Source organism: Camponotus vicinus, unplaced genomic scaffold (assembly GCF_025532165.1).
Source record: "Camponotus vicinus isolate PSW18456_S1 unplaced genomic scaffold, iyCamVici1.0 SCAF_3, whole genome shotgun sequence".
In the NCBI taxonomy this organism is placed as follows: domain Eukaryota; kingdom Metazoa; phylum Arthropoda; class Insecta; order Hymenoptera; family Formicidae; genus Camponotus; species Camponotus vicinus.
In genome coordinates, this window is record NW_028141967.1 from 11,158,187 (window position 1) to 11,176,298 (window position 18,112).

Consider the following 18,112-nt stretch of genomic DNA (forward strand, 5'->3'; position numbering starts at 1 on the left):
GTGACGTCGGGAAAGGTGCTTCGTTACAACCTAATATCGTTGACATATTAGATCAACTAGGGGGAGCGCAATATTTTTCTGTATGCGATCTCGCATCCGGATTAAATAAAAATGGATCCTGCCGATAGTCATAAAACTGCTTTTACTACTCCTTTTGCACTACGAATTTGATAGAATGCCTTTCGAGTTAAAAAACGCTCCAGCTACTTTCCAATGCGTAATGGATTTAGTATTAACAGGATTATAAGAACTATTTGTATATATGGACGACATAGTCATTTTACGTCAAGTCACTAGAGGAACATGAAAGAAAATATAACGCTTTAATAGGACGTTCGAAAAGCTAATTTAAAATTACAACCGGATAAATGTGAATTTTTAAAGACTGAAATAACATATTTGGGACACGTAATCAGCAGAGATGGAGTAAAACCGGATCCGAAGAAATTAGAAGCAGTATAATTTCCAAGACCAAAGACACCGAAAATCATCAAACAATTTTTAGGACTGGCTGGATATTATAGACCGAACTTTTCTAATCTGGCAAAACCGCTGACAATATTATTAAAAAACGATACTCGTTTTGAATAGACAACTAGGAAGAATTTTTTGAAACTCTTAAGCAAAAATTATGCGAAGAACCAGTATTACAATATCCGGATTTTTCTAAACCGTTTATATTAACTACTGACGCTTCAAGAATAGCTGTTGGAGGAATACTGTCGCAAGGAAAAATAAATAAAGATCGACTAGTAGCATACGCCTCATGAACCTTAATAGATAACGAGTTGAAATATGACGAAAAGGAAGCCTTAGCAAGCAAAGAAGCTTTAGTAATAGTATATTGCGTTAAACATTTTCGACTATATTTATGTGAAAGGAAATTCATCTTAGTCACAGATCATAAACCTTTGATGTGGTTTAAAAATGCACAAGATGCGAATATGCGAATACTTCGCTGGAGATTAAAATTAGCAGAATACGATTACGATATCGCATACTATAAGGCAGGAAAAACCAATGTAAATGCAAATGAATTATCTAGAAATCCTATCGAAGAAATATTGTAAAGTTATAAGGAATAAGAAAAAACTTTTAAATCCGTATAACCCTGAAGATGTACAATTAATTTTTGAAATGTTAGAAGAATCCGACAAAGATGAAGAAGATGACAACTTTCATCTGCACCTTTCAGACGACGAAGAAAACGAAGAAATAATGCTGGAAAATGATCTTGTCATTAACAGTATTGATTCTGTTCCGTTCACATCTGAAGAATTAAATGAACCTCCTAGCTTACAAGTTACCGAAAGAGCTTTAGTGCATAAACCTCCTCAACAAATTAGAATATAGACAAGAAGCCAGGCAGTTAAACAAAATAAAAAGCAAGCTGAGACATCGATAAAATTTACGATAGATAATAGAAAATATATTGAAGAAAAAAAAGATAATTCATCAAACGAAGATTTCGAAAATGAAACAGAGGAAGAAGAAGAAGAAATCATTAATTGAAATTTAAAAATGAAAAAATGCAAATCTGCAAATAAGATAGATGAATCTAATATTATAGACTCTCACGAACTGCTATTTTTACGAAAGGATAACATAGCATATTTCGTTCACACTCAAGGAAAATCTTTAGATTCAGGATCATTAAAACTTTTCAAATGGAATGAACTCTTGAGCCTAGAACCTCTCGTCTTAGGTAAAGCTAAAACGATAAACTACAAAAACTATTACCATGTGGCCCTACCCGAGTGAAGGACAGCGGGAGAGTCCTACAGTGGCACTTAACCAAATCACTAAAGCCATAACCGACTTACGACATATAAGACTTAAAATTAAAAACACAGCATCGCGAAAACTGAATTTATTAATAACGTTCCTTGGAATAATGTCAAATCACAACTACAATTAAAATTCGCGGAAGTGCCCACAAAATTAATTATTTGCAATGGACTAATAAAATATAAGCCGAAGGATCTACGTTCTGTTATAATAAGTGAGATGTACTGTTTACCAACAGGACGCCACCGTGGAGTTTCAAAAACATATAATCGAATAAAACACTACTATTGGGAAAATCTAGAAGCCGATGTTCAAAAATATATACAGCAATGTTTACAATGCCAATTGAAAAAACTTGTTCGAGTTAAAATAAAACAACTTATAGCAATTATAGATCGAATCTTCTTTTGATAAAGTAGTCATGGATATCGTAGGTCCATTATTTAAAACCAAAAAAGGCAATGAATATATTTTAACATTGCAAGATCAACTAAATTTTGTATGGGAATACCATTACCAGATCAAACATCCAAAACCATCGCAAAAGCATTTGTGGGCCGTTTTATTTGCGTACTTGGAGCACCAAAAGCAATATTAACAGAATCAAGAAAGAAATTTCATCAGCGACTTAATAAAAAAAGTCGCCAAATTATTCAAAATTCGTAAATTTCTTACAACAGCTTTTCATCCTCAGTCTAATGGATCATTAGAAAGATCACATTAGCATTAAGCGAATATTTGAAACAATATGCAAATGAACAAAAAGAATGGGATAGATGAATCAGTCTCCTGATGTTTAATTACATCAGTGAACATGAAGCAACGAAACATACTCCGTATGAACTAGTCTTTGGAGAGATTGCGAGAATTCCGTTGAATGAACTTCTCCTTCCCGAAGATAAATTAACTAGAGAGAAGAAGTTACGAAGAATATTTAATAAATCTTGTGACACAACTTCACACAATTCAAGGAAACGTACGTGAAAACGTAATATCCGCAAAAATTAAATCGAAAAAATATTATAATAAGAAATTGAATCCGCAAATTTTTAAGCCTGGAGATCAAATATTCTTATTAAAGGGACTTAAATCCGATAAATTTAGACCAGTTTGAGACCAATACACAGGACCTCATGAAATTTTAGAAATTCTTAACAAAAATAACATAACAACATAACCTAACCTAACAATTTGAATAAAGAAAAACAGTCGAATGGTACATCCTAACCGCTTACGAATTTCACACATCAAACTATCAAAAAACAATTAACTAAATAATAATTAAATACAATTTTAGATGGATCTCAGAGTCAGAAGATTAATTGCAATAATAATCCTAACAATGCTGTTATTACAATGTTTATTACAGTTACCTTTACTACAATAATAAATCTCTTGCAATGAAAAAACAGAATGAATGATACGCATGACGCGTAAGACATATTACAAAAAAACTTCGAAAAAGAGAGAAGGTGGCGCACGCGCGTTGAACAAAAATAATTACCTGAGCGAGTGTTGCCAACTAAAAAACATTAATCAAACTAAAAAATTAACAAATACAGTTTCTTCGAACATTCGAAATAATAGGATATGATTGTGGGTCATCATCAGCAAATCTGACAACTTTATCCTTACTAAATATAGAAAAATGCGACATCCCTTAAAAACAAGTTAATTCTAGTTCAATTTACGTGCAGTTATTGCAAATTAACGATTTCAAATCAACCCGAGTAATACAAGTTAAGTTGAGATCGACAGATTAGTCAGAAAATGTGGAATATTTTCTCACACTATGGATGTACATATTCTTACATTGATCCAATAACTCATAAAACTTGTAGACACAACTATGGCATTTATCAATTGGGAAACACATACATAACCGGCTTAAAATCGAATACAACTACTGCACCCCCAGTAACACTGGCCAGCACCGTAATGACGGTAAATGTTCTGGAGGATTATATTCCGATCCTTATGGAACGTGGTCAGTTGTTGTAATTGAATCGGTTAAAATTACATTACACGATTATACCGCTGATGTGCGAATCAATAATAATCAAGTACAGCTCGCTATGACTTGCGAATTTGGCTCTGAATGTATAGAGGGAGGAGATACTGGGATCCCCAGTTTCTGTCGACTCTTGCAGATTATTAATTTTCGAAACGGCATGTGGCACCGTAGTCTTTAAAAAACAAACCCGCACCTCTAATCTAGATATCTTCGCATATATGAACTCAAAATTTATCTACGTGGAAAAACATATTCGTACTCAAATCAACCAACTTTATCATGATATCTTGTTACAACATTGCAATCTCGAACGAAAAATGATGCAAAACGCTCTAGCTCTAGCTACGCAATCCCCAGACATTTTCGCATATCACTTAATGAAAGGACTTGGATATATGGCTCTATTAGCTAGAGAAGTAATTCACATAGTAAAGTGCGTATCTGTCGAGGTAGCGCTCACTCGAACAGAATAATGCTATAATCAATTACCAGTGACTTGAGAAAATCAAACCTACTACTTAACTCCTCAAACTCACATATTATTACGACAAGGTACTCAGACATGTAATTCTTTCGCTGCTATGTATCTCTTGGGAGATTCATGGTATAAATTGACGCCTAGGCCAGTAGATACTTTGCCACCGACCATCATGAAGCCATTAACCAAGCCTACATGGAAATATATTAGCCCAGGGTCACTTGCTACTAGTGGTATATACACGGAGACCGACTTAAATGATCTCAGGGACCACATAATGTTCCTAGCCGAATGACTTGCAGTTCTGAATACCAGCAAGAGGAATCATGGAAAGAACCATCTCTCTGCAAGGAGCCTCCATCTCTAATCTATTAGATAAAAACACAATAGAGAAAATAGGCTTATCTATGGAAAATGGGAAAAGTTTTGGAACAAATTCTTGACCTTCGGAAATATTAGCGCAGGATTAATTGGGATCTATTTGGAGATAAAAATTACTAAACTAATATTAGATACAATAGTATATGGATATACAGTATATGGATGGTCACTATATGTATTAAGGGCTATCTGGGACTCTCTAAACTCTATTATTACACCTAAAAACAAGACCACCACTAGAAAAAAGGGCATCTACCACACCTATCTTCGAATCCCAACCCAGTGGGACGTGCGAGACAGCTCACTCCGAAAACTGCATAATACTCATGCATGTTTATTTTCTTCTCTTTCTCCAAAAGAAAATACTTCTTATTCACTCGAAATCAAGGAATCAAAGTTTTAAACAGATGTCGCCATTTATCCAAATTACACCTTGCCACACCAACTTCTTTTATATCTTTCGTATCTCAATAATAGTATAAATTTTATTTTGAAAAAAGGGGAGAAGGATAAGGGAATAAATCCTCCCAAGAAAAAAAAACACAAATCTTACTATCATAAGCAATTTTAACCATTCTATAGAATAATGGAGATCAAGTACATTGAAACCAATCTCTTAACTCAAGGACGCCTGGATGTGACGATAGTAAAGGTAAAATCACCACTCTTTTTCTGGGTCCAACTAAAAAATAGCGAGAAGGACTTGAGGGAATTAGAGGAAGAACATGGACTTCCGAACGATCAGAAAAGCTACCTATTTACACATCTGGCCCGAAGACTTCAAGGAAAATATGACAATCGCAATAAAAGATTGCAAATCTTGGCGACGGGGCCTTATAAAGGAAATTAATAGAACCAATTGAATGATTTAAGTCTCCTTGAGGGACTGGGATCGATCAACTTCACGGCGTATGTGCGAAGTCTACCTCCTAGAGGATTTAGAGAGCTGCCTTGGCAAGCCATAATCTATGGCCTGGCCTACATGGTCCTGTCCTTAACTTCGAACTTGACCAAAAGAAATCTTTGCCGACTGCTTCTCGAAAGACGAGAAGAATAGATTCATATAATCCGTTTCTTTAGAGAAAGAACTGCGCTAATTATACTAGACATAGAAGGGAGCCTCCCTAGTACTTCATATTTTCTCCGAAATGCACTTATTTTATTGAGTTATGCTCAATTTAGCACTAATGTTGCCGTAGATGTATTTCCTATCGTATAAGAAAAAGATAGAATCCTAAGAGAAAATATTCCATATATTACATTATTAATATGCATTATTCTATATTATCAGTTATTATCTTATGTATTTGCTTCATATAATCATTCTTGTTAATCAATTTATGTTAATCAATTTATTAGAATTACATACCAAAAAAATTTTGTTAATCAATTTATGATAATCAATTTATTAGAATCACGTGTATAAAAAAATTTAAATTTGATTTTAGCGATTATATACGCAAACGAATATTCGTATTTCAAGAAGAATAATTATGTATACATAAATACATAAGCATATATTATATCCATATATTATCTTGGTTATAAGTAGAGGATATAGGAGAGTTCTAACCACAGACATCTATACTATATACTACCCAGTGAGAAAACTAATATCGAAATGATGTCAAAACGACGTCTTGGACGTCGAAGCTAGCTCGATAGCGCTAGCAAGGGTAAAAAAACTCGATGTTTGTTTGAATTTCGATTTATTTTCGAGTAGCCTTAAATGAACTGACAATACATAAATAGATGCTTCTGCTACTGTTTTATTCAATTTTATTGTTGCAATTCTGCGCACATCTGTTTATACGTAAAATCTTGATTCGAGATCGAAATGATATCAATATGATACTTTCAATTCAATGTTGAAATAACTCATCGATTCGACATCAATTTGACGTTGATTTGACAAGTCATGTTTTACTGAGCGAGTGATTCTTACGATTAGTTCTCATGCAAATTAACACAAAAGCAATGTCGCAGGTTTTACGTATTTTTATTTTGTATCACTTTTAAAACTTTTTTTGTATCAATATAAAAAATATCTAGACCCATGTATTTATTAGCTCGTTTTTATTTCAAGACTGTCTAAAATAATGTCTTAGAGATAATGCTAATATCTCTGTGATTTTAGGCTAATCAACGCACAATAGAGAAAATATTAGAAATATAAGAATTAAAATATATTAAACATTAAGAATAAGAAAAAAAGGAAAGAAAAAAAGATCTTTCTTTTTTCTATTTCTAATATTAATTCCTCTATTCCTAATATTTTTTCTATGGCGTTTTGGACTGTATTAAGACACAACATATTAGACTACTTAAAGTGATTTTAAATATAAAATCGACCTATATGAATATCGGCCTTAAATAAATCGATATTGCGGTTGATGATATATCGATTCTACAGAGTTATGTTGCCCATCCTAACCTCGATACACTGTGCACTGTGGCGGCATATGTGGTAGTTCGCTAAGTATCATCTATATTTTAATTATTTTCACTTGTCTTGACATTGGATTTATCTTGCTTGTTATTTATCATCTTACAATGGACAACGAAGATAATAAGCGAGTAAGTATAATATAATATAATTCATTCTTTTGTACTCGCATAAAAGTACATACGGTGTCAGACAGTGTTTCAAATTGAGTCCTCATAATTCCTGTAACACTCTTATTATTCTACAAAAATTAAAAATCTTACTCTTCATTATGTTTATTTAAGCAAGGGATTTAATGTTAGTCAGCGTATATGTTCCAGCGTGTATATTCCAAGTTGTATAAGGTTAGGATCAACAAAGTAAGGGCAACACAACTTTTGATTCACTTAACACTATAAATTGAAAAGAAAAAGTTGGATGAATATTCCTCAATACAGGCAAAGAAAAAATATTTCTAAATAAAATACTTAATATTGTTCTTTTACATATTACTTATATTATTTATATCACTTATATTGAGGATGTTTGTTACTTATATTGAGGATTCAACTTTTTCTTTTTAATTTATTTTTAAGATCAGGTATTTTAAGAGAAAGCTTGAGAGAAGGATCAACAAAGCAGAGTACAAAAGAGCAAGACTTGAAAGGATTTCTTCGATTCTTCGTGAATCTTTCGTTGATTTATTAGAAGACTGTTTCAGTTCAGAAGATGAAAATCAAAGTAGAGATAACATTGTACAAGAAGCTAGAATGCAGGAGGATTACACTGCAGCAGTTTCTAATAATTCAGATGTATTACGTAGGCAAGCTGAAAAAAAACATGGAGATGTAAACAGAAATGAGGTTGGAAATGATAATTATGATAATAATTTTAATGAAAGTAATCATTCAAGTAATGATGTCGATGTCAGTGATAATGATGCTCATTTCAATAATGATATTAGTGATGGATGTGATAGTAAAGATTCAGGATCTATCGAATCTGCAAATTCAAATGAAAATTCTAATGACCAAATTAAACTTCATTTTGAGAATGAGAGAGAAAAGGAAGCTTATCTTACTAAAGTATTGCGTATTTGGGCCTTGGAGAGTGGTTTGCTTTCAATGCGAAAACTTGACTTGTTGTTAAATTGAAACCTTTGTTTCCTGACATTCCTTTGTCATATAAGACTTTGCTTGACACTCCTTCAAACATTCAAATAATACAAATTAATGGAGGTCAACTTTGGTATAAAAGTATTACTGCAAATTTAAATTCCATGAATCTTGAGAATTATCTAAAACTTCATAAGAGAATTGTCATTGATGTCAATTCAGATGGGTTACCTCTTTTTAAAAGTTCCCGAGAACACTTCTGGCCTCTTCTTGGTAGACTTGTTGGTGTTAAAAATCAGCCCTTTGTCATTTCATTGACATTATTTCGAAGTGCAATTGTGCCTGATCTTCATCAATTTTTGTACTACTTTGTTAAGGAAGTTCATAACTTGCAAGAGAATGGATATATGTTTAATGGTCAGAGATTTGAATTTTGCATTAAAAACTTCATCTGTGATGCTCCTGCTCGCTCATTGATGAAAGGGATTGTAGAACATGGTGCATATTTTGCCTGTGAAAAGTGTACAGTAGAAGGTGAATGGGTAGATAACAGAATGACATATCCCAATCTTAGTGATCCTATTAGAACAAATGAATCATTTGCCAATCGGAACCAGCCAAATCATCATCGACATAATTCTCCACTTGAAGAACTTGGAATCGGTATGGTATCGCAATTTCCACTTGATGGAATGCATTTGGTCTATCTAGGTGTATTCAGAAGATTACTATTGGTCTGGCAAAAGTGGAATGGGCCATGGAAATTACACGCAAGCACTGTGTCAAAAATATCTGCTGAGTTGCTAGTAGGAAAGACTACTTGTCCACAGGATTTTAATCGAAAGCCTAGAAATTTTAATGAATTACATTATTATAAAGCCACAGAATTTAGGAGATTATTACTTTATGATGGAATAGTAGTGTTGAAAGATCATTTAAATGAGAATATTTACAAGCATTTCTTGTTGCTTCATTGTGCTATTTTTATTCTTTCAAGTCCATCTCTTGTGCAGACTTTCTGCCATTATGCTGAAAAATTTTTAAATATATTTATATCTCACTCTGCTAAAATTTATGGCCAGAAATTTATTGTTTACAATGTTCACAATTTTTGTCATTTAGCTCAAGAATGTTATCTTAATGGAGATCTTGAAAGTTTTAGTGCTTTTGTGTTTGAAAATAAGTTAAAAAATCTCAAAGCATCTCTTAAATCTGGCTATAAACCATTACAACAAGCTGCATTTCGCGATCTAGAGAGTAGTGAAAATATTGATATTATTTTAGATATAAAGAACAATCAAATTGCGCTTTCAATGCGACATTTTTATGCTAATGAAGTTCTGAATGGCCAACAGTATCGACGAATTATCATTAACAATGTTGAACAGAAAGGATTCATGTGTTAGGATTAATACTGGAGAAATTATTACAATTGTAAATATAGTACAGAAATATGTTTCTGATTGGTAATGCATTTCTCAGAGCTGAAGATTTTTATCAGTATCCTATTTCCTCATCTGTTCTGGCAATATTTAAAGTATCTCATAAGAATGAGCAAAGAAAAATTTTTCCTATAAGTGATATAAAAGCTAAGTGTTGGCTAATTCCATATAGAGAATCTTATGTATGTATTCCTCTATTGCATTCTAATCCTTTCTATTATTAGTAATTCTTTCTTCTACTTTCTTTCTACGTTCTACTTCTTTCTCTTGTATATAGATAAGTTTTATTCACATACACGCAAACGCACATACACATGTCTTCTTTCTATGCCTCTATTTTTTTTCTTTTCCTTATCTTTATGATAATCCTTATTTTAATTGATAATCTTTGCTAAATACAATTTAATTTACATTACTTATTTCGATATTTACAATTTCCTAATTGGAAAGCAACTAAAATAATGTTATTAAATTAAATGTATATAAATCTGTGCAATTTTATTTACATATTTTTCTAATTATTCAGATGGACGTAGTGGATTTTTATTATATGCTCCCATTTTTTACAAATGTTATCTTTACTTTGTATAGTGTTTTTCTTCTCTTTATAGTTTGTTGTGTTTAAATTTTCTAACAATAATGATGATGATGGCGATAATAACAGTAATGATATACTGTATGATGTTGGTTTGAGCAAATGGCTGAAATGTTGTGAAGAAAATATGAATGGAATAATAAAATGGCCTCCCAAAACTGCAAATGCAGGACTTTTAGCACGTAAAGAGAAAAGCTCAGAAAATGATTGGAAAGAATTTCCCATTTATATTAAGGGATATTATGGTTAGTTTCCTTGTCAGCTCTGATAAATAAAATGTCGAAATTATCTTGATTAAAATTATTTGTAATGCGTAAAACTGCTAAAATGTCTAATGTTGTGTTTTGTATAATTGCTAATTCTATCTTACGGAATTACATTTTTATACATTCGTGCATGCCTCTCTAGCATTCATCAATCCTTTAGGCTTGTTTTTACAAGTCTTTTTAATTATTAAACTTGTTATAGACACCTACTTGAAAGCCTGTCAGGTATGCAAAAAATACGTTAAAGATTCAAACTATGAAACAGAAATGGAATTTGGGCAGGGAAAGAGGAAAAAGAGAAGGGCAGCAATACTACTACACTCGTCGGACTCAGGCTCACAATCAGACTCAAACTCAGATGACAAGAGGAAAAACAAAAGGATGAGACATAAGCTTGAAAAGAAGATACCTCCACCTCCTCAGGTGCTATTATTTGATGACTATGTTGGCTCACTATGTAAAGAATCACAAAATTCTTCAAAATATTTAATATCTAAGCAACACCCTAAGATAACACAAAACATTGTTTTGCAAGAGAATCGTGAAAAAGACACATCCTCTGTTCGTGAATCCAAGTGTAAACAAAATAAAATCTCTATTAAGACAGCCTCTGATTCAGATTTATATGATAAAAATTCTGAACTTCTTCAAAAATTGAAAAGTCTAAAAGAGCAGACATCTGAAAAAAAGAAAACAATTAAAGATAAAAAGAATTGTTCCTCATACAATAAAGATAAAGAAAACCAGAGAGAGTATTCTGAACCAAACAATAAACAAAATGAGTCTGCCTTACATAATGTAACACTTTGTTCAAGTTCACACCAAAGTTTGCAAGAAGAAGAAAAGAACAAAGTTTACAAGCTAACATCACAGAATAAGAAAAGATTTCCAAACAAGAGTTCTTCGATAATGACAAATGAATTAAGCTCTTGTATTAATACAAGCTGTATTAATACATCAAACAAATTAGCATGGACGAACATTCATCAAGTTCTATAGATACTACTATACGATGTCCTGACTCGTCTGATACTCTGTCGAGCAAATCCTCTGCATCTGTACGAAAATCCAATCTTGTACAAAATAAAGACAATCATCGTCGTTCTCTTAGTTTTAGTAAGTTCTTTTATTTACTGTCTTTTTCTAAAACCATTATTTTTATAGACAAGAGTGTATTATTTCTATCAGCTTGTTAATATCATAATTGTTTTATTTTTAGACTCTACAGGTACAGAATACTCTTCGTCGAAGGGAAATTCTATTACAGACAGCTCAGTACAATCTATTTCGTGCAAAGGTGGAATTTTTCATGTGATCTATTAAATTGTCCGACTTTTTTTTTCTATTTTTTTACAATTAATTTCTATCGTCTATCACTTCTAGAAATAACCGCATTACAAAAAATCATGATGGACTGCAAGAAAGAGATCAGAAGAATGAGCAGTAAACTTGATATATCTATTATGAACCAGGAGAATCTGTGCCATTTCATTATTCCAGGAAACAAAGTCATAAAGCGTCCTTATGATATGCCTCCATTGCCTATTAGCACACTTGAAGAATTGAATAGCATGGAGAAATTCCTAGCTAATGATAGTAATCTAACTGGGGCAGTGAGTACAATTTTTCTTCATGTAGTATTGATGTATTCTTAAGCAAAATATGGCTGCTTTGTAGAGAAATGACCACGTTCAGCAGAACAACTGATGTTGAGTTGTCATTTTATTAAGACTTGATGTTGATTTGTTGGTAAAAAGTAGGAGTCAATTAGTTTGATTGCTATCAAGCAATTACTAAAATGTGTTACTAAAATTTGTTTTGCTGAACGCGGCCAATGTCCGCGTTAATCAATAATCAATAAATCGTATAATCAATAAATAATCCTTTTCTGCTAAAACATTTTATTTATCTTTAAAAATATTTAATAAGTATTTATTTGATCAAAATTTTAAGTATTTGTGTAGTAGTTTGTGGCATAAACTTGCTATCAAAAGCTTCCCTTAGAGTGTGATTTTCTGTATATATTTATATCTATATCCTATACATTATTAAAAAAAGATTGCTCAATGTTGAACTGTACTATTTAATTAGGATATTTGAAAAAATGCTGAAGGAATTTTCACCACGTTTTTTGTTTTTAATGTTTTTGTAAATCAATTTTTTTACATAATTTTAGTGTTCCTATATTAGTAAGAATATAGATAAGAAGAGCGTGGAAAATTCAGTCAGAAAGATATTGGCGAAACTAATGACTAATACTCTGGCATCAAAATTCAGTCTGCACGGTCACGGGAATAAGAGGCGTTTTGATACTTTGAAACTGTGGGATCTTGTTCAAGGTAAAATCATTATCAAATAATCTGTAAAACTCTGTATCTTAACTCGTTTTTTGTACTATTTTTAATTTCAGTTTTATTTTCTTGTTTTTTAGGAGCCCTTTTAACCAAATTTGAGATTTGTGATATATCTGCGGCAGAGAAAAGTGCTGCAACATGGCTGACCAATAGTTCATAGAGAAAGCAGGAGGATGATTCTTTTGGAAAAAGGAGTAAAAACATGTCTCCAAATCATTAAGAGAGAAGTAGAATAAAGTTAATAAACATAAGGCTAATTTTTATCTTTTTTTTTTCAAAGCGTATGGTACATATAAACTCAATCTTATACGCAACCCTTCTTAAGCGATTTCAAGCCTATGAATATCGAATTACTTAATTTATTTAAACGAGCATCAATCAAGCGTTTGATATAATGTTTAGCTTGTGTCATTACGGAATCTGCAAGAGAATGGTCTCTAATTCTTACCGTTTTGATCCCTAATATAATGTCAGGGAACGTATTTGAATGTTATTTTAGTTATCTATCTTATGTAATTCCAGTGATACAGGGCTTATCTGGGTGATTGATTGTTATAAATATTCTTAAAGCATTTTATTAACAACATGTTATTACATATTATATATATGTTAGAACATGCTATTATTACTTATTATATTATTATTGTTATTCTCATATATCACTTTAGCTAATCATATGAGATTGGGTTCATATGTACTATACACAAAAAGTTGTGAAATTTGTGTAATATTTCTTAATTATGTTATGATATTGGACAAAACAAATTATTATGTTTAGTTTTTTTAATTTAAAGAGCTACCCAGGTAGCAAGATGACGTCTCCAGACGTTTTAATGACGTACAATGACATCATTAAAACGTTATTAAGATGTCATTTGACGTCACTCTGCTACCTGGATATTTTATAAAATGTTTGCTTTTGAGAGAAAATATAAAAAATGCAAGAATGACTAGTATTTTTTATAATTTAAGTTTTTGCAATATTTCTTAGTTATGTTATGATGTTAGACAAAGCAAATTATTATGTTCATTTTTCAATTTTAAGAGAAGAGCTATTTTATAAAATGTTTGTTTTTAAGGGAAAATATAAAAAATGCAAGAATGACTACTATTTTCTATAATTTAATTACTTGTCCATAATTTAGTTACCTGCCTTTTTATTCCATCTAAATAAACATTGAAGCGATTTTCTTATGATCGTGTTTAGTTATATTGGTAAAAGATAAGAATATGCAATGAGTGTCTTACATAATAATTAAAAAATTAATGGATTTTTGGAAATACTGCAGGAGCCTTATTTTCAAAATCATAAAATTTTTTGTATGCGAAAGTGTACTATTCCTGATTGGTGTATTGTTTTGAAAAATATACATTAATCAGGAACTGCGCAGTGTCACTTTTGTATACAAAAATTTTTCGTATGATTCAAAAATAAGATTTCAGATTCTATTAATCTTCAATTGAAAGGCTCATGTACCAATAAGCACCTGCACTGTGATATATGAGAAATTAAGCATAAGTTTTGATGTCAAAAATTAATCGAAATTTAGCTGCTTTCGATGTCAAAAATTGCTTAAAATCGAGTTGATTTTGATGTCGAAAATTTCTCGAAACTAAGCCCGTTTAAATCTCGAATCGATATTGGATTTCTACCTCTTATCGATGAATAAATTTCAATATCATTTCGATATCATTTCGACTTCTTATTTCTCACTGGGTAGACCGCTAACTTGCGTCAAATACATGTCCACGAAATTTATGTACTAAATTCTCACGCATGCGTAATGTTGGTGGACAGCAGTCACGTTTGTGATTGGTTGATGTTATGTACAATGTACATAAGTATGTAATCTGTGTATAAACTTACAGTTGAATATAAGTTATTTTTAAATAATATATATAATGTTCTTCGTTTTTAATTAAAATTTATTACAGCCTTTAAAGATAAAATATATCAAAATATATTTAAAAGGTATATGATATAATTAAAATCAAGATTAAAAATATATATAGAAGATTAAAAATATATAAAGATTAAAAATATATGTATATAACATTTATATATATATTTATATTTATTTTATTACAAAATTAAAAGTTTATAATGTAAAAAGTACAAGTTTTAAGGTGAAAACTTAAATATTAGCTGGCTACAAGTGTCCACCATATTAGTTTTCCACCAATATTACGCATGCGCGACCGCCATATTACATGGTTTTCGGGGACACATTTTAGGTACAAAATCAATGGGAGTTAGCGATCTAGTTATAGTATAAATATCTGTGGTTCTAACTCAGGTCCTCTCAGGCGGGGTGAAGCGCGTGGGGGTTCGACGCGCGGGGGGGGTGACGTCACACGGCGCGGAGGAGTGACGTCACGCGCGGGGAAGGGGAACCGGTAGACGAGGGGTCCGCGAAATGGACGGGGTCCGCGAGGGCCCACGATACGGCCGCGTGGGAAAAGGACGACACGATGCTTGTGAGAAGGACAGTGCGAAGGTGTGAGAAGGACGGCGCGACGCGTGGGACAAGGACAATGCGAAGGTGAGAGAAGGACGGCGCGAGGTACAGCGTCAGCGTGGGACAAGCATAGACTTATATAATAGACCAAGCCAACCGTGAGAGCAACCCACGCTGGCACAAAAGTGAGAGAGCAATAGCTGGAGTTGTGCTCTCTCTGTCTAAATGTGATAAGGTGGGGATAAAGGAGAGAATAAGATAGAATAAGATATAGTGCCTTCTCCGCCTTCTCCGTCTTCTCCGTCTTCTCCCACTCTCTCTCAAATATGAGAGAGAGCGGACGACTCCATCACTATCTCTGTCCTTCTATGTCGGCGTGCGTGCGCCCATAAGATGGCGCGGTCTATTATATAAGTCTATGGGGACAAGGATAGTGCGAAAGTGCGAGAAGGATGACGCAAGACGGTGCATAGGACGACGCAAAGGTACGAGAGGGATAGCGCGAGGTAAGTGTAGCGTTGGAAAAGGACGGCGCATAGGTGTGTGAGAAGGATAGCGCGATTAGACCGTATGGTATAAGAGAGAGAGATAGCGCGAGGCTTAGGCGTAAGTGAGAGAGATAGCGCAAGGGAGAGGGGCGTAAATAATTATACATTTTTTTTTCTTCGAATACAAAATATAAGTTTATTTAAAAACGTGTATGAGTTTTACATATTGTGTGTGTATGTGTGCGTGTGTTTAATATTAAAAGAATATATAAACATGATAATATAATATAATATAATTATAATATAATAACGATAATATAAAAATTGATAACAAAATTAAAAGTTTTATTCCGTTATAGGGATGCGATTAGCTCATCAAAATCTACATCTTGATATACATTCTGATCTACACTCTGATCTATATTCTGATTTCTCGTCTCTCCTGAAACATTCTCCTGTAAAAATCACCAAAAATAATTACTTAAATATTTTTAATTAATTTTACAATCATATTAGCAAAAATTACCTGTGCGTTCTCTCTCTACTGCTTCTTCTCTTTATTTACATACTTTTTGTATGTAATTTCGGGTGGACATTTACATTCACGAGATACACATTTTGTACAATATCGTGTTACGTGTAATAATAACTTATGATGATTACCCGCAATCAATTTTCTAAAATCATCATATTTAATATTATGATCAAAATCATCCCAGAGTATCAAGTCTATGTACAGTAAGCGATAACGATTCTTTCCTAGGCGGGCAAGGGAAGCGTAGACTGGCCAATCAGCCGGCAGCGCGGCAGTGGCTGAGTGGCTAGTTCTACGCTCCCTTTGCCCCGCCTATGAAAGAGTCGTTGTCGCTTACTGTACGTTGGGTTTATACCCGTTGGGATACGTATATTTATACACGGCGTGTATAATAATACACTTATCTACCCAACTGTAATCGACACCTTGATGTCTACAAACATTGTCCTCATATTTAAATATTTGATTACAATATTGTCCAGTATGGCGTCTGATACATTGGTACATCCAAACATTTTCTGAGTCTATAAATCGAGTATTTTACATTCGCTACCGAAATGAGAGTCTTCATCGATTGAGACATGCGTTTTCCGAATTTCACGAAAAATTTTCCGTTGTACATGATCGGGCCATTCTGTATAACTATCTTCATACATAATAACTACGGCTTGTTTGACGTTGCTTACGCACACCTCGTATGCCTAATTCTCGATCGTCATATATTGTGAGTAGTGATACTAGGAGGTTTCTAACCCAGGTCCTCCGAGGGGGGGTGAGGTGCGAGGGAGGAATCGCGGCGGGGGGTTGACGTCACGTGCGGGGGGGCGATGTCACGTGCGGGGGGGATGACGTCACGTGCGGGGGGGTGACGTCACGTGCGGGGGGATGACGTCACATGCGGGGGGGGTGCCGTCACGCGGGAGGTGACGTCACATGCGGGGGGAGTGACGTCACGCGCGGGAAGGGGGGATCCGCGGCGCGAGCGATGGACGAGGGGGTCCGCACGGGTAGGGGGGATCCGCGGCGCGAGCGATGGACGAGGGGGTCCGCGCGGGGAAGGAGGATCCGCGGAAAGAAGACGGTGGTGTGAGAAGGATAGCTCTAGTTGTGGGAAAAGGATAGCGCTAAGTGTGTGAAGAGGACAGTGCGACAAGGATGGCATCAATGTGCGACAAGGATGACATCAACGTGTGACAAGGATGGCGTCAACGTGGGGACAAGGACGACGCATTGTAAGATGCTGCATAGGTGGGAGAAGGACGACGCAAAGGTAAGTGAGTGAGTGATAGCGACGCGCATATGAAAGAGAGAGAACGATAGCGCGAAGAGAACGCGTACGAAAGAGAACTATAATATCGCGAGACTTAGAACGATAATAGCGCGAGAACAACGCGTGCGAGAGAGAGCGAGAGAGCGCGAGAACAACGCGTGCGAGAGAGAACGAAGATATCGCGAGACTTACAACTAACGCGCGAGAGAGAACGATAATAGCGCGAGAACAACGCGTGCGAGAGAGAACGATATCGCTATACTTATAACTAACGCGCGAGAGAGAATGCAACGAAGATATCGCGAGACTTACAACTAACGCGCGAGAGAGAGATAGCACAAGGGATGGGAACGCAAGGAGACGCGCGTAAATAATCACATTCTTTTTTTTCAATACTAAATATATAAAATTTATTATAGTGTGTAATACAAGTGTGTGTGTGTGTGTGTGTGTGTGTGTGTATGTGCTTAATATATAATATATAATAATAAAAGATATAAAA

General features: G+C 33.9%; 1 protein-coding gene and 1 long non-coding RNA gene across 3 annotated transcripts; one reads left to right on the plus strand and one right to left on the minus strand.

Moving 5' to 3' along the window:
• Positions 1 to 7,122: 7,122 nt before the first annotated feature.
• On the plus strand, positions 7,123 to 13,860 carry LOC145968220 (uncharacterized). Of its 2 annotated transcripts, none has more exons than XM_083093548.1 (6): positions 7,123 to 7,238; positions 10,707 to 11,620; positions 11,724 to 11,801; positions 11,888 to 12,117; positions 12,681 to 12,843; positions 12,936 to 13,860. In XM_083093548.1, the coding sequence occupies exons 2-6, from the start codon at positions 11,476 to 11,478 to the stop codon at positions 13,016 to 13,018; spliced, it is 699 nt and encodes a 232-aa protein (XP_082949674.1). In that variant the 5' UTR covers positions 7,123 to 7,238; positions 10,707 to 11,475; the 3' UTR covers positions 13,019 to 13,860. The 2 variants fall into 2 exon arrangements, with proteins under 2 accessions (XP_082949674.1, XP_082949672.1); XM_083093546.1 differs by lacking the exon at positions 7,123 to 7,238 and adding an exon at positions 10,290 to 10,483.
• LOC145968222 (uncharacterized) lies at positions 7,807 to 9,059 on the minus strand. Its single transcript, XR_014437695.1, has 3 exons — positions 8,433 to 9,059; positions 8,168 to 8,291; positions 7,807 to 7,914 (listed from the first exon to the last, which is right to left on the minus strand). It is a non-coding gene; the product is annotated as an uncharacterized LOC145968222 (long non-coding RNA).
• Positions 13,861 to 18,112: the final 4,252 nt, after the last annotated feature.